General features: G+C 47.2%; 1 protein-coding gene across 1 annotated transcript; it reads right to left on the bottom strand.

Moving 5' to 3' along the window:
- Nucleotides 1-5,705: 5,705 nt before the first annotated feature.
- On the bottom strand, nt 5,706-16,351 carry POLR2K (RNA polymerase II, I and III subunit K). Its single transcript, XM_089666974.1, has 4 exons — nt 16,224-16,351; nt 16,058-16,121; nt 7,821-7,913; nt 5,706-5,852 (listed from the first exon to the last, which is right to left on the bottom strand). Exons 2-4 carry the CDS (start codon nt 16,116-16,118, stop codon nt 5,830-5,832), a joined length of 177 nt encoding a protein of 58 aa, XP_089523100.1. The 5' UTR covers nt 16,119-16,121; nt 16,224-16,351; the 3' UTR covers nt 5,706-5,829.
- Nucleotides 16,352-17,856: the final 1,505 nt, after the last annotated feature.

Here is a 17,856-nt window from a genome sequence, read left to right as displayed (position 1 = left end):
GTGCACAGAACGGACGTCATCATCCCACGCTCTTTGCCAGGTGCCTCGGCTGAAGATGTCGGCATTACAGAGAAGGAAGGTAGGCCTTGCCCCACAGGGTAGCGCCCCCTTGGCAACTAAGTCGGCGAAGCAGGCGCCTACCCACCCCTGGTGAGCCCTGCAGGAACGCAGATGGTGCAGAGAGGTGCTGTCTCCCCTAATTCCACCCCAGAAAAAAGAAAATGTACAGGAACCCCAAATGAGGCCACCCTGCAGGGCCCCTGCCTTGCTTGGTGAAGGGGTAGCCCCATCAAGGCCTCTGTATCTAACCAGATAGCCTAGGTAAACAAACTGGGGTAGTTCAGTCCTGGCAGGAGAAAACACAAATACTGAGGAGCCCAGAGACGGAGGGGCTATTTAACTAAGAAAAAGTGGATCAGGCATTTCCTGGTGGGAGGAGCCTCTCATGTGAAGCAGTCCTGGAAGATGACTTGGGAAAAATTATTGAAAGGAGAAAATATAGGGCACTGAAGTTTGTCGCCATTTCATGAGCGCACCATATTTAAAGGTTTGACATGTTGGGTATCTATTTACTCAGTGCAACCTCAGCTTTTATATTTTACCAAAACATTCAGGAATTTATTGCCCTAAACTTAACTAATTTTTTTTTTTTACTGAATTTTGACGTTTTCTAGACCTTTGCGGTAATATTGTAAAAACTGCCACAATTTTATTCTCTAGGGTTTCTGCTTTCAGAAAATACAAAAAAGAAAGAAAACAAAAAAAAACATTATATAATCTTCATGCCTAAAGTGATTTTTTTTAAACGTGTGCAAAAAAGCTCAAAAACTTCTTTGGCAGTGAAAGGGATAAAGGATAGGTTCACCTTTGAGAGCATGTTTCAGCCTTTTTAAGGCGAAACATGTGACATGTTCCCACTTCTGTAGCTCAGCGATCTGAGCACTCTTTGTGACAGCAAAATGGGGAATAGTTCCCTGTACCAGCTGTCATGTTTTGAAAAGAGCGTGGGCATGTGGGGCTCCGCCAATACAGCTGCACTATTCATTCAGATTTCTGTGAATGAATCAACTACAAGTATAGACATCCTTTGCAGCTGTTGGCTTGTAGTTCTCAATGAACGATTGCGGTGCTGTTGAGCGTTCTGGTAGTTCATTGATTTTTTTCCTGTCAGTGTGAAATTATCCCTTAAGCACTTGCTCTCCAGAGGATTTACCCCCCTTCCTGACCAGGCTATTTTTTGCATTATTTTAACAGACAACACTGCACCCATATTAAATTTCCATCCTTTTTTTCCCCCCACGAATAGAGCTTTCTTTCAGTGGTATTTGATCGCCTGGGCGGTTTTTATTTTTTGCGGTATAAAAAAAAAAAAAAATTTGAGAAAAAAACTATTTTGACTTTTTGCTATTAAACATGCCCAGTAAAAAAAAATTTAAAAAAAAAATCAAATTTCAACATAAATGTAGGCCAAAATGTATTCTGCTACGTCTTTGCTAAAAAAAAAATCCCAATATGTGTAAATTAATTGGTTTATGTGAAAGTTATAGCATTTAAAAATGGTGGTATATATACTGGGATTATTTTTTTTGTAATGGCAGCAATCAGCGGCTTATAGCGGGACTGTGGCAGGCATTCTGACAATGCGGGGGAACTGACTTGGTGTCACTGACATCCCCAGTGGCACCAATACAGTAATCAGTGCTAATAAAAAGCACTGACACTGTACTAATGGCACTGGGCAGGAAGGGGTTAACATCAGGGGCGATCAAAGGGTTAACTGCGTCCGGTTTTATGAGCTGCGTTAGTGCTTTCAACTGTAAGCACACTGCTTTGCAGAGCCATGCAAAGCAGTGTGCAGGAGCTGACGGGAGAGAACTGTATTGTTTACATACACTTTTCTCCCTCCATTGGTAATGCTCCACGATCACCGGGTGACGGTGAGTAATCACTGGCCGGGACCCAGTTGTTGACAGCCGTGGCCGCAAATGGCAGCGTGAGTAGGGAGTGTGCGCCCCTACCCAGAAATGCAAACTCACGTATATATACACGTGATTTTGCACACCCCTGCCGCCCTGTAGCAGTATATCTGCTATAGGGCGGTGGGAAAGCGGTTAACAAAGCACACATTGGAGGTTGATTTGACTGCTCAGCAGGCACTAGTACTGAACACCCAAGTGTTTCAATGTGTGAGGGTAACCTGAGGGAATACATTTTTTTTTTTTTTCCTCACTGGGGCTCGACGCCTCATTTTTTCCACGCAAGAGATGCACTTCTGCTGAGCATTAAAAGAGCACAACACTCCTATTTCCTGATGAGCACCCCATTGGTACTCATCACAGGGAGGCAAGGAGGAGATAAAACAAAATCTCCTCAGATATAAATACGGTTTTGGGTTAAAAAAAAAAAAATATATATATATACAGTCATGGCCGAAATTGTTGGCACCCTTGATATTTCTCCAGGAAATCATGTATTTCTCACGAAACGTATTGCATTAACACATGTTTTGCTATACACATGTTTATTCCCTTTGTGTGTATTGGGACAAAACAAAAAAAGGGAGGAAAGAAAGCAAATTCGACATAATGTCACACAAACCTCCAAAAATGGGCTGGACAAAAGTATTGGCACCCTTTCACAACTGCGGATAAATAAGAATGTTACAAGCATGTGATGCTCCTGTAAACTCACCTGGGGCAAGTAACAGGTGTGGGCAATATAGAAATCACACCTGAAAGCAGATAAAAAGGAGAGACGTTCACTTAACCTTTGCATTGTGTGTCTGTCTGTGCCACACTAAGCATGGACAACAGAAAGAGGAGACGAGAACTGTCTGAGGACCTGAGAACCAAAATTGTGGCAAAATATCAACAATCTCAAGGTTACAAGTCCATCTCCAGAGAACTAGATTTGCCTTTGTCCACAGTGCGCAACATTATCAAGAAGTTTGCAACCCATGGCACTGTAGCTAATCTCCCTGGTCGTGGACGGATGAGGAAAATTGATGAAAGATTGCAACGCAGAATAGTCCGGATGGTGGATAAGCAGCCCCAAACATGTTCCAAAGACATTCAAGCTGTCCTGCAGGCTCAGGGAGCATCAGTGTCAGCGCGAACTATCCGTCGACATTTAAATGAAATGAAACGCTATGGCAGGAGACCCAGGAGGACCCCACTGCTGACACAGAGACATAAAAAAGCAAGACTACAGTTTGCCAAAATGTACTTGAGTAAGCCAAAAGCCTTCTGGGAAAACGTCTTGTGGACAGATGAGACCAAGATAGAGCTTTTCGGTAAAGCACATCATTCTACTGTTTACCGAAAACGGAATGAGGCCTACAAAGAACAAAACACAGTACCTACGGTAAAATATGGTGGAGGTTCAATGATGTTTTGGGGTTGTTTTGCTGCCTCTGGCACTGGGTGCCTTGACTGTGTGCAAGGCATCATGAAATCTGAGGATTACCAAAGGATTTTGGGTCGCACTGTAGGGCCCAGTGTCAGAAAGCTGGGTTTGCGTCCAAGATCCTGGGTCTTCCAGCAGGACAATGACCCCAAACATACGTCAAAAAGCACTCAGAAATGGATGGCAAAGAAGCGCTGGAGAGTTCTGAAGTGGCCAGCAATGAGCCCAGATCTAAATCCCATTGAACACCTGTGGAGAGATCTTAAAATTGCTGTTGGGAAAAGGTGTCCTTCCAATAAGAGAGACCTGGAGCTGTTTGCAAAGGAAGAGTGGTCCAAAATTCCGGGTGAGAGGTGTCAGAAGCTTATTGATGGTTATAGGAAGCGACTGATTTCAGTTATGTTTTCCAAAGGGTGTGCAACCAAATATTAAGTTAAGGGTGCCAATACTTTTGTCCAGCCCATTTTTGGGGTTTTGTGTGACATTATGTCATATTTGCTTTTCTGCCTCTGTTTTATATTTGTTCCAATACATACAAAGGGAATAAACATGTGTATAGCAAAACATGTGTTAATGCAATACCTTTTTTGTGTGAAATACTTGATTTTCAGGAAAAATATCAAGGGTGCCAACAATTTCGGCCATGACTGTATATATTTTTTTTTTTTTAATCAGGACAAGTAAATTGGGACCCCAATTTTGTCCTTGGACTTTTATGGACAAGCACTGGCCAAGCAAGTCCATAGAAGTGTGAATTGCCCACCCACTAGAGCCTTCCACGTAAATGTGGCCTAGCTGTAATACTGAAAGCTTCCCAACAAGAGGAGAGAGCAGAGAGATGATGTTACTTTACTGCCCATTCACAGGCTGGGACCTGTCCTATACCAGGTTGTATTACTCTACTGCAGCATGGTTTGTAGATAGGTCCAGGGTCTAGCCATGCTATCTGGCAGCAGTGCTTGGATCATAAGATCAGTTAAACAATAAAACAAACACTTTCTTGGCAGGTAAAACAAGTCACACACAGACCTATATGTATTTAAACTATTTAGCCATTTGTGGGTTTCTTTCCAATTTGGGATAGAGAGAGGAAGGGTTAGAACTTCAGTTAGGTATCTACTGCTGTCCGTAAATACCACCCAGGTACCTAATGCTTTCTGTGTCCCAACTGGGACCCCCCTCCCTAATGCCGGTCCAGTGAAACCAGGATTTCCTTACTTTCTTTTCAGGCAACAATCACCAAGACCAAAAGTAGATGTGAGCCTCCCAAACTTGTACACAGCAATACACTCACCAGCCACTTTATTAGGTGCACCTGTTCAATTGCTTAGTAACACAAATTGCTAATCAGCCAATCACATGGCAGTAACTCAATGCATTTAGGCATCTAGACATGGTGAAGACAACTTGCTGAAGTTCAAACCAAGCATCAGAATGGGGAAGAAAGGGGATTTAAGTGACTTTGAATGTGGCATGGTTGTTGATGCAAGACGATCTGAGTATTTCAAAAACTGCTGATTTACTGGGATTTTCACACACAACCATCTCTAGGGAAATCAAGACTTATCAGACCAGGCAACGTTTTAACAATCTTTTATTGTTCAATTTTGGTGAGGCTGTGCGAATTGTAGCCCCCTTCTCCTGTTCTTAGCTGACAGGAGTGTCACCCAGTGTAGTCTTCTGCTGCTGTAACCCATCTGCTTCATGGTTCGACATGTTGTGCGTTCAGAGATGGCATTCTGCATATCTTGATTGTAAGGAGTGGTTATTTGAGTTACTGTTGCCTTTCTATCACCTTAAACCAGTCTGCCCATTCTCCTCTGACATCAACAAGGCATTTTCTTCCACACAACTGCCACTCACTGGATATTTTTTTTCGGACCATTCTCTGTAAACCCTAGAGATGGTTGTGCGTGAAAATCCCATTAGATCAGAAGTTTTTGAAATACAATAACCATGCCACGTTCAAAGTCACTTAATTCCCCTTTCTTCCCCATTCAGATACTTGGTTTGAACCTCAGCAAGTCATCTTCACCATGTCTAGTTGCCTTACTTGAGTTTGTGCCATGTGATTGGCTGATTAGCAGTTTGTGTTACCAAGCAATTGAACAGGCATACCTAATAAAGTGGCTGGTGAGTTTATATATCTGATAGATCACACCCATGCACATTTTATCCATAACTAGACAGTTTTAGCTCAACTTCAACTTTGCTTTCCTCGTGCATGATACAATGCAATTTATTTAGAGAATTATGTACACAAAGTAAGAAACGCAACAAATTCAACATGACCATAAACATTTTCTGGCCTCAAATCTTTATTACAAATTGTTATAACTTACAAATGCATACTGAAAAAAGTTTCACAAAAAAAAGTGAAAAAAAAAAAATTATATCCACAATGCAAGTTGTCCATTCGTCCATTTAACGGGCATCAAAAACAACCACTGAGGATGCAGTTAAGGGAAAATTTAGAATACAAACCCAGGTTTTACATTTCTAAATTACACCAAAGCTACTCTTCTTACAGATGTGATATCTAGTTTGGACAATCATTAGGCCTCATGCCCCCTGGGTGTTTTGGTGCGGGTGGAAGGCACAAGGGCAATGTCCAACCCTGCTGTCATCAACGTATGAAACTCTATTAGAAGGCTAAAAGCTGCTGTGGCTGGACAGCACATTACTGAAACCTTGAGTATGTAACTCATTACACCAAAACATGCTCTCTCACCGATCTACATTGGGCTCCCGTTCTCAGTTCTGAGTTTGCAGGACTACTCCCCCCTCAAATGCTCACTTTTTCTTCCACCCTTTGCCATGGTTATTAAGTTAACTATTGCCTTTGTACATCCACTGTTACCCACACAACACATGTTTAGAGAAGACCTATCACCAGAAGAAAAGACAGCTGGTTAAACTCCTGGGGGATCCTGTGCCTATAGCGATTGCCCCATTTAAATCCATGCAGGGCTGCTGAGCTGTGGTGTCAGACAGCTAACCCTGCTCACCTGCCGTGATATTCAGCAACTTAGATCAATGGAGTCCTAGCTCTGAGTGACAGCGCAGAAGAATGGGGGGGAGGGGTGAAAGGCAGTGCACACAGAGCCCACACAGCCCCCGCCCCCTCCTCCTAAGCTGCCATAAGGAACATCCCTCTACTGTGCTGTCTGCTCCTATCTCCTCTTTAGTTTACAGAGTCCAGAACTGCAGCCTGTTATTCAGGACAGAGTGTGAAAACTGTTAGCTTGTGTTGTGAATGACCGCAGAATAAAAAAAAAAAAAAAAAAGTGCTTTCATTCACACAAGTTGACAACAGCACAAGCCAGGTACTAAACTAGGCTGTCTCAAACTAGCATAGTAGCCAGTTTCCGGGAGTTGGCCATTACGACTCAACTAGCCTAAAAAATAGGAATGCAGCTCCCATCAACTTTGCTGTCAGATGAACTTAGCATAGTAAAAGGATACATTGTAATGACTAACTACTCTTCCAGATACAACTCTTTACGTCTGGAGGAAAAGAAATTTAATCTCCAAACACGGAAAGGTTTCTTCACAGTAAGAGATGAGAAAATGTGGAATAGACTCCCTCAAGAGTTGGTTCTGGCCAGCTCAGTGGATTGCTTTAAAAAAGGCCTGGATTCTTTCTTAGATACACAGAATATAACTGGATACTAACATTTATAGGTAAAGTTGATCCAGAGAATATCAAATTGCCTCTCGGGGGATCAGGAAGGAATTTTTTCCCTGCAGGAGCAAATTGGATCATGTGTTGCAGTCTTTTTTTGCCTTCCTCTGGATCAACTGTGGGTGTAGGATAACTTTTTTTTTTGTGGTTGAACTGGATGGACTTTTGTCTTTTTTCAGCCAGGCTAACTATGTAACACTGCGAGTCCCTGATTACCTTTTGTTTGGACAGCAGACAATTTACATTTTCACCCTCATTTTGACAGGGAGCCGCATGAGACAATATCTTAAACCATAATTTGATTATAGGTGATGCTTGTCAATGGATCTCTTATTATCATTTCATCTTTTCTTCCCCTACCCTTTCCTCCATATCATTCTGGTTTCTTTCCCCTTTTTTTTTCCTTCCCTCCCCTCTCCCTCGAAAAGCTGAGCCCCCCCGGGCTGCAGACTATGACCACATGACTTCCTCTCTTCTATCCCAGCATCTACTCTTTCTGCTATGCTGGGGTGTCCCCACAGCTATGGCAATATATTTTTATTTTGTTTGTACTTGATGTATATGGAAGCTCAGATTCCACTGAGACGAGTAAGCCAAAGGATGCCTTCTAACCTGCATAATTAATGTTTTTGTTGCTCTGTTCTTCCTGAATAATTTGTGCACTGTTTTTCTGCAAATGTTATGTGTACTCCTTTTTCTTAAATAATGTTTAAAAAAAAAAAAAGGATACATCGTTTTGTTCTTTTCTTGTACATTATTCTGTAACCACATTCTCTGCATCTGATGGGATCTCTGGCTTTTATCTCATTTTCTGTGTGGCATTCTGGAACAAAAGAAAATATACATGGTATGTCAAGATATAACAGCTATCATTTGAGCATGACAAGCAACATGGTTAAAGAATAACTGCTCCTTTAGTACAGACACAGGGATGTTTAATTCCTGACGCCCGGGACATGCAGTTCCGGGCGCCGAGCAAGAAGTTTTGTCTAGTTAGCCCTCCTGCAGGCTACTCCGGCGCTGGCAGAAGCTGAAGACAGAAAAGCCTGGATGCTAGTCCGGCAGCACAAAACCCCCACTGCTCGGCCCATGACAGCAGAGGACAGGGTGGGGAGTGGTATTTTTCTTCAGTGCGGTTTAGCCTGTCCTCGGCCCGCACTAATAATCTTCTGCAATGAAAAACCAGCAGTGTGAGTTTTGCTTCTCTTTCCACAAGAAGTGCATACATACTATCCTGACTTCTTCCTATTGGCTGTCAGTGCCAGGACACTGATCTGCCTCCAATTCCTGCAGCATACTGCTCAGAGCTCTGCTCATCTGCTGTACCCCACCTGTAATGGACATCTCCTGGAATCTTCCTGACCAAGTGCACTCTGGTATGAGACACTCAGCATGTGCAGTACAGTCACATAGGGCACACTACACTCACCCCCCACCCCACTTATCCCCAATGTCCCCCCTCTCCCCCTACTTATTCCCAGTGTCCCCCCTCTCCCCCCACTTATTCTTATTCCCAGTGTCCCCCCTTACCCCCAGTGCCCCCCCCACTAATCCCCAATTTCCCCCTCTGCTTCACTTATCACCAATATCCACCCTCTCCCCCCCCCACTTATCTAAAACTGTACTAGAAGGAGGGGTTGTAAACTGGCCTGTAAGATATGCGCTCCTGAACCCTGCACTTTGTAGGCAGCGCACTCCTGAACCCTGCACCTTGTATGCAGTATGCACTATTGGTATTTAACAATGCTCCATTAGGACCCTCCCACTGTTAGGTAGTGGTATGGTGAGTTCCTGCACCTATTCTCTGAGGGAAAAAAAAGCCCTGGTGGGCTGTCCCATACAATCAACCAGCTGGCTCAGAACCAAAGCTGCTCTATCCACCTCTATGATATAGGAAACAGGAAGCAATGAGCATACATCACCACCGGTTTCCTCAGCACCGTTTTTAAAAATGGAAAGCCTTTGATGATGCGATTTTGGTGTGATCAAATGCTTTTATGGGCAGAGGAAGGATCTGGGTTCTTATTGGCCCCAGATCTCTCCATAATGAGTACCTGTTACTGCTGTCACAAGGGATGTTAAAAAAAAATATATTAAACGTTTGGGGGTTCTACGAAACTTTCTGCAAATACTAAAAAAATTACAAGTTTAAGTCACCATAATGCCCCCATTTCATTTTTAAAAGCCCCCGTTATTCCTAAAAGCACCTCTGCCTAATAAGAAATATTTTACCCTTCATATTTTCCATTCTGGGGAAAAAAAAAATATATATATATATATTTTTTTTATCAAGATAAGTAGGTTGTCATGAAGGACAAGTAGATTGGGACCCCGATTTAGTCCCTTGGACAAGTGTTTTTTTTTTTTTAATTTCCACACCCCTGAGATATCCATTTTTAAATCAATCATTCTGTTATGTTGAGTTGCTCAGTGGGACATAAAGATATGCTCTTCCATAATCTAATGCAAAAGCAAATCTTCTTTAACTAGACTTTTTAGACAAATAGAAAACACAATAATGTAAATGTTGCACTAATTAACTGTACACTGATGCGGTGCAACTCTTCACACTAAAAGAACAAACCCTCAGCACTGCCAGAGGATAATGAACAAGGTCATATAATTACCTTATTCTTCACTCCCACAGGCATCTCTGTGCTGTAAGACCAGTCCTCCGAAGCTACTTACCTTGACCACTTACCTGCCCGCTGGAAGCTCTCTGATGTCATCCTGTACAATGCAGGTCCAGCATTTCTGCACTGTACATAAGAATGATGAGGGTCTGCTCTCAATCCAGGGCATTTGACAATGACGGAGAGTACATGCTGCCAGGGCATTGATTAAATTACCTACCGTATTTTCCGGCGTATAAGACGACATTTTAACCCTTAAAAATTTTCTCAAAAGTCAGGGGTCGTCTTATACGCCGGTATAAGGCATACTGACACTTGGTGTCAGGGTGGCACCTTTTAGGGGGGCGGCGCGGTGCACTATTCCTCCCCCCCCACTGACACCAATGATGGGGCACTATTCCCCCCCCCCCCCCGACACCAATGATGGGGCACTATTCCCCCCCCCCCCCCCCCGACACCAATGATGGGGCACTATCCCCCCCCCCCCGACACCAATGATGGGGCACTATTCCCCCCCCCCCCCGACACCAATGATGGGGCACTATTCCCCCCCCCGACACCAATGATGGGGCACTATTCCCCCCCCCCCCCCCGACACCAATGATGGGGCACTATTCCCCCCCCGACACCAATGATGGGGCACTATTCCCCCCCCCCCCGACACCAATGATGGGGCACTATCCCCCCCCCCCCCCGACACCAATGATGGGGCACTATTCCCCCCCCCCCCGACACCAATGATGGGGCACTATTCCCCCCCCCGACACCAATGATGGGGCACTATTCCCCCCCCCCCCGACACCAATGATGGGGCACTATTCCCCCCCCGACACCAATGATGGGGCACTATTCCTCCTCCCCCCCCCCCCCGACACCAATGATGGGGCACTATCCCCCCCCCCCCCCCGACACCAATGATGGGGCACTATTCCCCCCCCGACACCAATGATGGGGCACTATCCCCCCCCCGACACCAATGATGGGGCACTATCCCCCCCCCACTGACACCAATGATGGGGCACTATCCCCCCCCCCACTGACACCAATGATGGGGCACTATCCCCCCCCCCACTGACACCAATGATGGGGCACTATCCCCCCCCCCCCCCCGACACCAATGATGGGGCACTATCCCCCCCCCGACACCAATGATGGGGCACTATCCCCCCCCCGACACCAATGATGGGGCACTATCCCCCCCCCGACACCAATGATGGGGCACTATCCCCCCCCCGACACCAATGATGGGGCACTATCCCCCCCCCGACACCAATGATGGGGCACTATCCCCCCCCCCCCCGACACCAATGATGGGGCACTATCCCCCCCCCCCCGACACCAATGATGGGGCACTATCCCCCCCCCCCCGACACCAATGATGGGGCACTATCCCCCCCCCCCCGACACCAATGATGGGGCACTATCCCCCCCCCCCGACACCAATGATGGGGCACTATCCCCCCCCCCCCGACACCAATGATGGGGCACTATCCCCCCCCCCCGACACCAATGATGGGGCACTATCCCCCCCCCCCCGACACCAATGATGGGGCACTATTCCCCCCCCCCCCCGACACCAATGATGGGGCACTATTCCCCCCCCCCCGACACCAATGATGGGGCACTATCCCCCCCCCCCCCGACACCAATGATGGGGCACTATCCCCCCCCCCCCCGACACCAATGATGGGGCACTATCCCCCCCCCCCCCCCCCGACACCAATGATGGGGCACTATCCCCCCCCCCCCCCCGACACCAATGATGGGGCACTATCCCCCCCCCCCCCCCCCCCGACACCAATGATGGGGCACTATCCCCCCCCCCCCGACACCAATGATGGGGCACTATCCCCCCCCCCCCGACACCAATGATGGGGCACTATCCCCCCCCCCCCCCCCCCCGACACCAATGATGGGGCACTATTCCCCCCCGACACCAATGATGGGGCACTATTTCCCCCCTCCCCCCGGCACCAATGATGGGGCACTATCCCCCCCCCCCCGGCACCAATGATGGGGCACTATTCCCCCCCCCCCCCCCCCCGACACCAATGATGGGGCACTATTCCCCCCCGACACCAATGATGGGGCACTATTCCCCCCCGACACCAATGATGGGGCACTATTCCTCCCCGACACCAATGATGGGGCACTATTCCCCCCCCCCCCCCAATGATGGGGCACTACTCCTCCCCCCCCCAATGATGGGGCACTATTCTCCCCCCCCCCCCCCGACACCAATGATGGGGCACTATTCCCCCCCCCCCCCCGACACCAATGATGGGGCACTATTCCCCCCCCCCGACACCAATGATGGGGCACTATTCCCCCCCCCCCGACACCAATGATGGGGCACTATTCCTCCCCCCCTCCACTGACACCAACGATGGGGCACTATTCCACCCCCCCACTGACACCAACGATGGGGCACTATTCCTCCCCCCCCCCACTGACACCAACGATGGGGCACTATTCCTCCCCCCCCCCACTGACACCAACGATGGGGCACTGTCCCCCCCCCCCCACTGACACCAACGATGGGGCACTGTCCCCCCCCCCCCCGACACCAACGATGGGGCACTGTCCCCCCCCCCCGACACCAACGATGGGGCACTAGCCCCCCCCCCCCCCGACACCAACGATGGGGCACTAGCCCCCCCCCCCCCCGACACCAATGATGGGGCACTATCCCCCCCCCGACACCAATGATGGGGCACTATCCCCCCCCCCTCCGACACCAATGATGGGGCACTATCCCCCCCCCCCCCCCCCCGACACCAATGATGGGGCACTATCCCCCCCCCCCGACACCAATGATGGGGCACTATCCCCCCCCCCCCCCCGACACCAATGATGCGGCACTATCCCCCCCCCCGACACCAATGATGCGGCACTATCTTCCCCCCCCCGACACCAATGATGGGGCACTATTCCCCCCGACACCAATGATGGGGCACTATTCCCCCCGACACCAATGATGGGGCACTATTCCCCCCGACACCACTGACACCAATGATGGGGCATTATTCCTCCCCCCACCCACTGACACCAATGATGGGGCATTATTCCCCCCCCGACACCAATGATGGGGCACTATTCCTCCCTCCTCCCACGGAAACCAACGATGGGGCACTATTCCTCCTCCCCCCCCCCCCCCCACTGACACCAATGATGGGGTACTATTCATCCCACTGACACCAATGATGGGGTACTATTCCTCCCACTGACACCAATGTTGGGACACTATTCCTCCCACTGACACCAATGTTGGGACACTATTCCTCCCACTGATACCAATAATGGGGCACTATTCCTCCCCCCCACTGACACTGAAGAATAGCACCCCATCATTGGAATACCATACTGAAATACCATACCATATTGAAATCAAATCTGATGTTTTTTAGTTTTTATTTGGTGTGCGTTGGAAGAGGGGTAGTCTTATACGGCGAGTATAGCTCAAACACTATATTTTAACAGGAAAAGTAGGGGGGTCGTCTTATACGCCGGAAAATACGGTAACTAAACTTATGCTTTAAAGCTGAACTTCACTCAAAAAGTCCCATGTTTTGCTTCCTCACAAAAGAAAAAAATCTCTCCTCTGGGACTTTGTTAAAGCCAAGAAGGTAACATCAATGAACATAAAAGATCAATTTTTATTTATACATCAAGTAAAAATACAATAAAAACTCTCTGGGCTCTGTGTATGCAAAGTTGTGTTTGGAACAATGTCACAATAAAGAATATACAGTATATTGCATCAACATGTCTCAAGCAAACATCTCGATGCACTGTACAGTATATTCTTTGTTGTGAAGGTGTTCCAAATTAAATTTAGCAGGCACAGAGACCAGAGTTTTTATTGTATTTTTAAATGGTGTAGAAATAAAATGTTATCTTTTTATATATTATTCATTGTTGTTACCTTCTTGGCTGCAACAAAGTCCCAATTTTAAGGGACGGACAGCCTTAAAGTGTTACAAAACCCACAACCGTAAAATCACTCTGTATATTTAGTAAAGCATTCTTGTTATACTCACTGTGGAACCTAAGGGGTTAATCCTCTACATTGTGTAAAAAGACAGCATGATCCTGTCCTCTACTGTCCCCAGTCCCATCTGCTGATAGTACAGAGCCCTAGGAGTCTCTCTGCACATGCTCAGTTAAGTGCATATTGCTAGGGAGTTATTTTACTTTTTCTTCGGGTGGGTGCATGTCTTCAGCACAGGGCCAATCAGCACTGTCCAGACAGGGTCAGGGGATATAATTGTGCGGTCATGCAACACTGTACACAATGACATTCATATAATTGTTTTCAACAAAAATAGAGCTTTCTTTTGGTGGTATTTGATCACCACTGGGTTTTTATTTTGTGGGCTACAAATGAAAAAACTTACTTTATGCTATTAAACATATCCCATAAAAAAATTATATTTCTTAATAAATTTAGACCAAAATGTATTCTGCTACATGTCTTTGGTAAAAAAACAAAAAATGCAATAAGTGTATAATAATTGGTTTGTATGCAAATTATAGCATCTTCAAATGACAGTATATATTCTGGAATCTATTTTCTTTATATACTAGTAATGGCGCCAATCAGCATTCTGACACTAACTGACACTGGGTGGGAACTAACTGCCACCGACATCTCCAGTGACACCGATACAGTGATCAAATAAAAAGCACTGACACTGTACTAATGGCACTGGGCAGGAAGGGGTTAACATGTGAGTGGTCAAAGAGTTAACTGTGTGTTAGGGAGTGAGATTACTGTGTAGTGTGGTGTTTTACCTACTTTGCAGTGAGATAAAAACTGGCACATCCCTGCTGACAGGAGATAGATGTTGTTTACATACACAGATCTCTCTCCTGTCAGTTACTCCGCCAATTGTAAACAGCAGTAGCTACAACTACCTCTGCTCCGATCCCTTCATTGGTGTCTCTGGGAAACGGAGTGCCCCGTCACCGGCATCTGGGAGAGAAAGAGCAGCCCCCTCACCAGCGACAGAGGGAGACGCAGGGCCCCCCTCACCGGCGGCAGAGGGAGACGCAGGGCCCCCCTCACCGGCGGCAGAGGGAGACGCAGGGCCCCCCTCACCGGCGGCAGAGGGAGACGCAGGGCCCCATCACTGGGGTGTGGGGGGGGGATAGTGACTTGTATCAGTGGATTAAATAGTGCCCCAAGAGCCAGATAATGGCAAGAAAAGAGCCAGTTTGGAGACCGCTGCCCTAGGGGGCTGGAGCATAGGTGGGAGTGTAGAGGATGGGGTGATAAGGTGGGAGTGTAGAGGAGGGGGACGGAGGTGGTGATAAGGAGGGAGTGTAGAGAAGGGGGTGATAAGGTGGGAGTGTAGAGGAGGGGGGCGGTGATAAGATGGGAGTGTAGAGGAGGGGGGCGGAGAGGGTTATAAGGTGGGAGTGTAGAGGAGGGGGGCGGAGAGGGTGATAAGGTGGGAGTGTAGAGGAGGGGGCGGAGAGGGTGATAAGGTGGGAGTGTAGAGGAGGGGGACGGAGGTGGTGATAAGGTGGGAGTGTAGAGGAGGGTGGGGCGGAGAGGGTGATAAGGTGGGAGTGTAGAGGAGGGGGTGATAAGGTGGGAGTGTAGAGGAGGGGGACGGAGGTGGTGATAAGGAGGGAGTGTAGAGAAGGGTGTGATAAGGTGGGAGTGTAGAGGGAGGGGGCGGTGATAAGATGGGAGTGTAGAGGAGGGGGGCGGAGAGGTGATAAGGTGGGAGTGTAGAGGAGGGGGACGGAGATGTGGATGAGTAAGGTGGGAGTGTAGAGGAGGGGGGCGGAGAGGGTGATAAGGTGGGAGTGTAGAGGAGGGGGTGATAAGGTGGGAGTGTAGAGGAGGGGTGATAAGGTGGGAGTGTAGAGGAGGGCGGTGGGAGTGTAGAGGAGGGGGGGCGGAGGGGGTGATAAGGTGGGAGTGTAGAGGAAGGCGGTGGGGTGTAGAGGGGGTGATAAGGTGGGAGTGTAGAGGGGGGACAGTGGGAGTGTAGAGGAGGAGGGTGATAAGGTATAACGCTTGTAGGGTGAGGTTCCACTTTAACTCTCTCCTGTGAAGCATGAAAGTTCAGGGAGCGGCATGAAAGTTCAGGGAAGCGGCACTGAGCAGAAGCCAGTGGCATGGAAAGCTGTAAACTGCCAGTGCTGGGTAAGAATTTTCGCACTTTGCTGGGCAATGTATTTTGTGGGCTGAACGGGTAATCTGTAAATACACGGAGGGTTGAATCGTGCTTCTACTGCACTACAACATCGTATGAAAGGCAGTTGAGCCCACTAATTCCCCCACAAGGACGTCATGGGACTGCGCAGCACGGCGTCTTACCTCCACAAATATAGATCATCGGCTGCTGCTTGGGAGGTGGAGCGTCCTTCGGTCCTTCCATCCCCTAAAACATGACAATAGATGGTCACTGCATACAGCCAATACACACGGTCCGCTCCTACCAGCAGCTAACACACAGACACTGCCGGAATCTACAATCACCTACCGCTCAGGCCGGCACCAGCTACACACAAACGTGCTCAATACACCGAGCCGCTCAGTACTGACATCACCAGAAGGCGCCGCGACCTATCCCCCCAGCTGCGATTGTTGGGCAGGGGCGTGGTCGGCCATCTTTGTGTTGGGCAAGTGCTGCTCTGTGCCAGTAGTGGAGCTGCGGTGGCAGCTGCAACAAAAAACAATCGCGGAGCTAAATATTTATCAGAAAGTACAAATAAACACGTTTGTTGGAGAGTTACTAGGAACTCGTTACTTGTAGCGGAGTATTGTTTCACCTGCTGAAGTGCACCACTACTATAAACCATATCCAATACAAAAAAAGTGAAAAATCAAATTTCTTCATAAATGTAGGCCAAAATGGATTCTGCTACAATAAAAAAAATCCCAGTAAGCGTATATTGATTGGTTTGCGCAAAAGTTATGTCTACAAACATGGTATGGTATATATTGGAATTTTTATTTATTTTCGTTTATACTAGTAATAGTGGCGATCAGTGACTTATAGCAGGACTGCGATATTGCGGCAGACAATCTGACACTTTGTGGGAACCAGTGACACCAATACAGTGATCAGTGCAAAAAATATACACTGTCACTGTGCTAGTGATACTGGCTGGGATTGAGTTAAACATCTAGGGTGATCTAAGGGTTAACTGTGTGCCTAACCAGGGTTTTTCTACTCTCTTTTTACTAAGGGATGTACTGGATTTTATTCCCTTTGCAGGGAAACAAAATCCAGCACATTGCCACTGACAGGACACAGCTCTGCCTTGTTTAAATAGGCAAAGCTGTGCTCTGACTCTCTCCTTGCTGATCACCGGGTGCCGGCAGTGATCCACCGATGCACCTCTTCAACCAGGAAGTGCAGAATCATATATATATATATATATATATATATAATTTTGTGTGTTTTTGCACAGTATGGCAACTGGCTGTTTACCTTAGGTTCAATTTCAGTGTGTTTCCTGGTCTGAACATGCGCCAATCCATTTAACATGATTTCCTATGGATCTAGTTTACATTTCTGTGTTTGGAGCCAGTGTGGATTTTTGAAAGGGTCAGGGACTTTTTTTCCCGCAGTAGATTGTGTTTAACAAACTTCAGTGGAAAAATGCAGGTGGTGTGTTTTTGAAGCATGTTTCATTTTGCGTTTTGTGCTTTGTGTGACTTTAAGCTGGTTGTTAAGGAGCACAAGTCATCAGCTGTCAGAGGAGTTCCCCGCTGACAAAAAACTGTGGTTTTTTAATTTTTCTTTTGAATTAAATTTTTTAAATAAAACAATTGCCAGCAATTAAAATTTCAGGGAAAAAAAAAAACAGTGTGGGGTCCCCCCCAGAGTAACCCCCATTCCCTTTATGATGTCATCGACTTTGGCATGCTGGGTCAATGATGTTACAAGTGACTGGGGTGACCCGGTGACGTCATCGGGTGGCCCTGCCCCTTAGTTTAAGAGCTTTTTTTGGGTCGGCGGCCAGCGTTCGTCGTGATTGAAATTGGATCTACTTTGGGGAAAATTTTTTAGTTTATTAATTTTTTTAAATAAAGGACTTGTCAAAAACTGTTGTTTTTTTTACTCACTTTTTTTGGTGAATGAGTAGGTATACCATGTACACCAAACT

Source organism: Staurois parvus, unplaced genomic scaffold (assembly GCF_062004578.1).
Source record: "Staurois parvus isolate SC_StPar_1 unplaced genomic scaffold, SC_StPar_1.0 ptg000052l, whole genome shotgun sequence".
NCBI classification, from domain to species: Eukaryota; Metazoa; Chordata; class Amphibia; order Anura; family Ranidae; genus Staurois; species Staurois parvus.
This window is presented reverse-complemented; position numbering and strand designations above follow the sequence as displayed.

Bases quoted from the DNA above. Each gene is read 5' to 3' on its own strand.
- POLR2K (XM_089666974.1), bottom strand. From the start codon at position 16,118: ATGGAAGGACCGAAGGACGCTCCACCTCCCAAGCAGCAGCCGATGATC. The intron at 7,914-16,057 runs GTAAGACGCCGT...CTTTTGTTCCAG, and splicing joins GATGATCTATATTTGTGGAG to AATGCCACACAGAAAATGAG. The intron at 5,853-7,820 runs GTATCCTTTTTT...CTGCATCCTCAG, and splicing joins CAAGAAAAGAACAAAACGAT to TGGTTGTTTTTGATGCCCGT.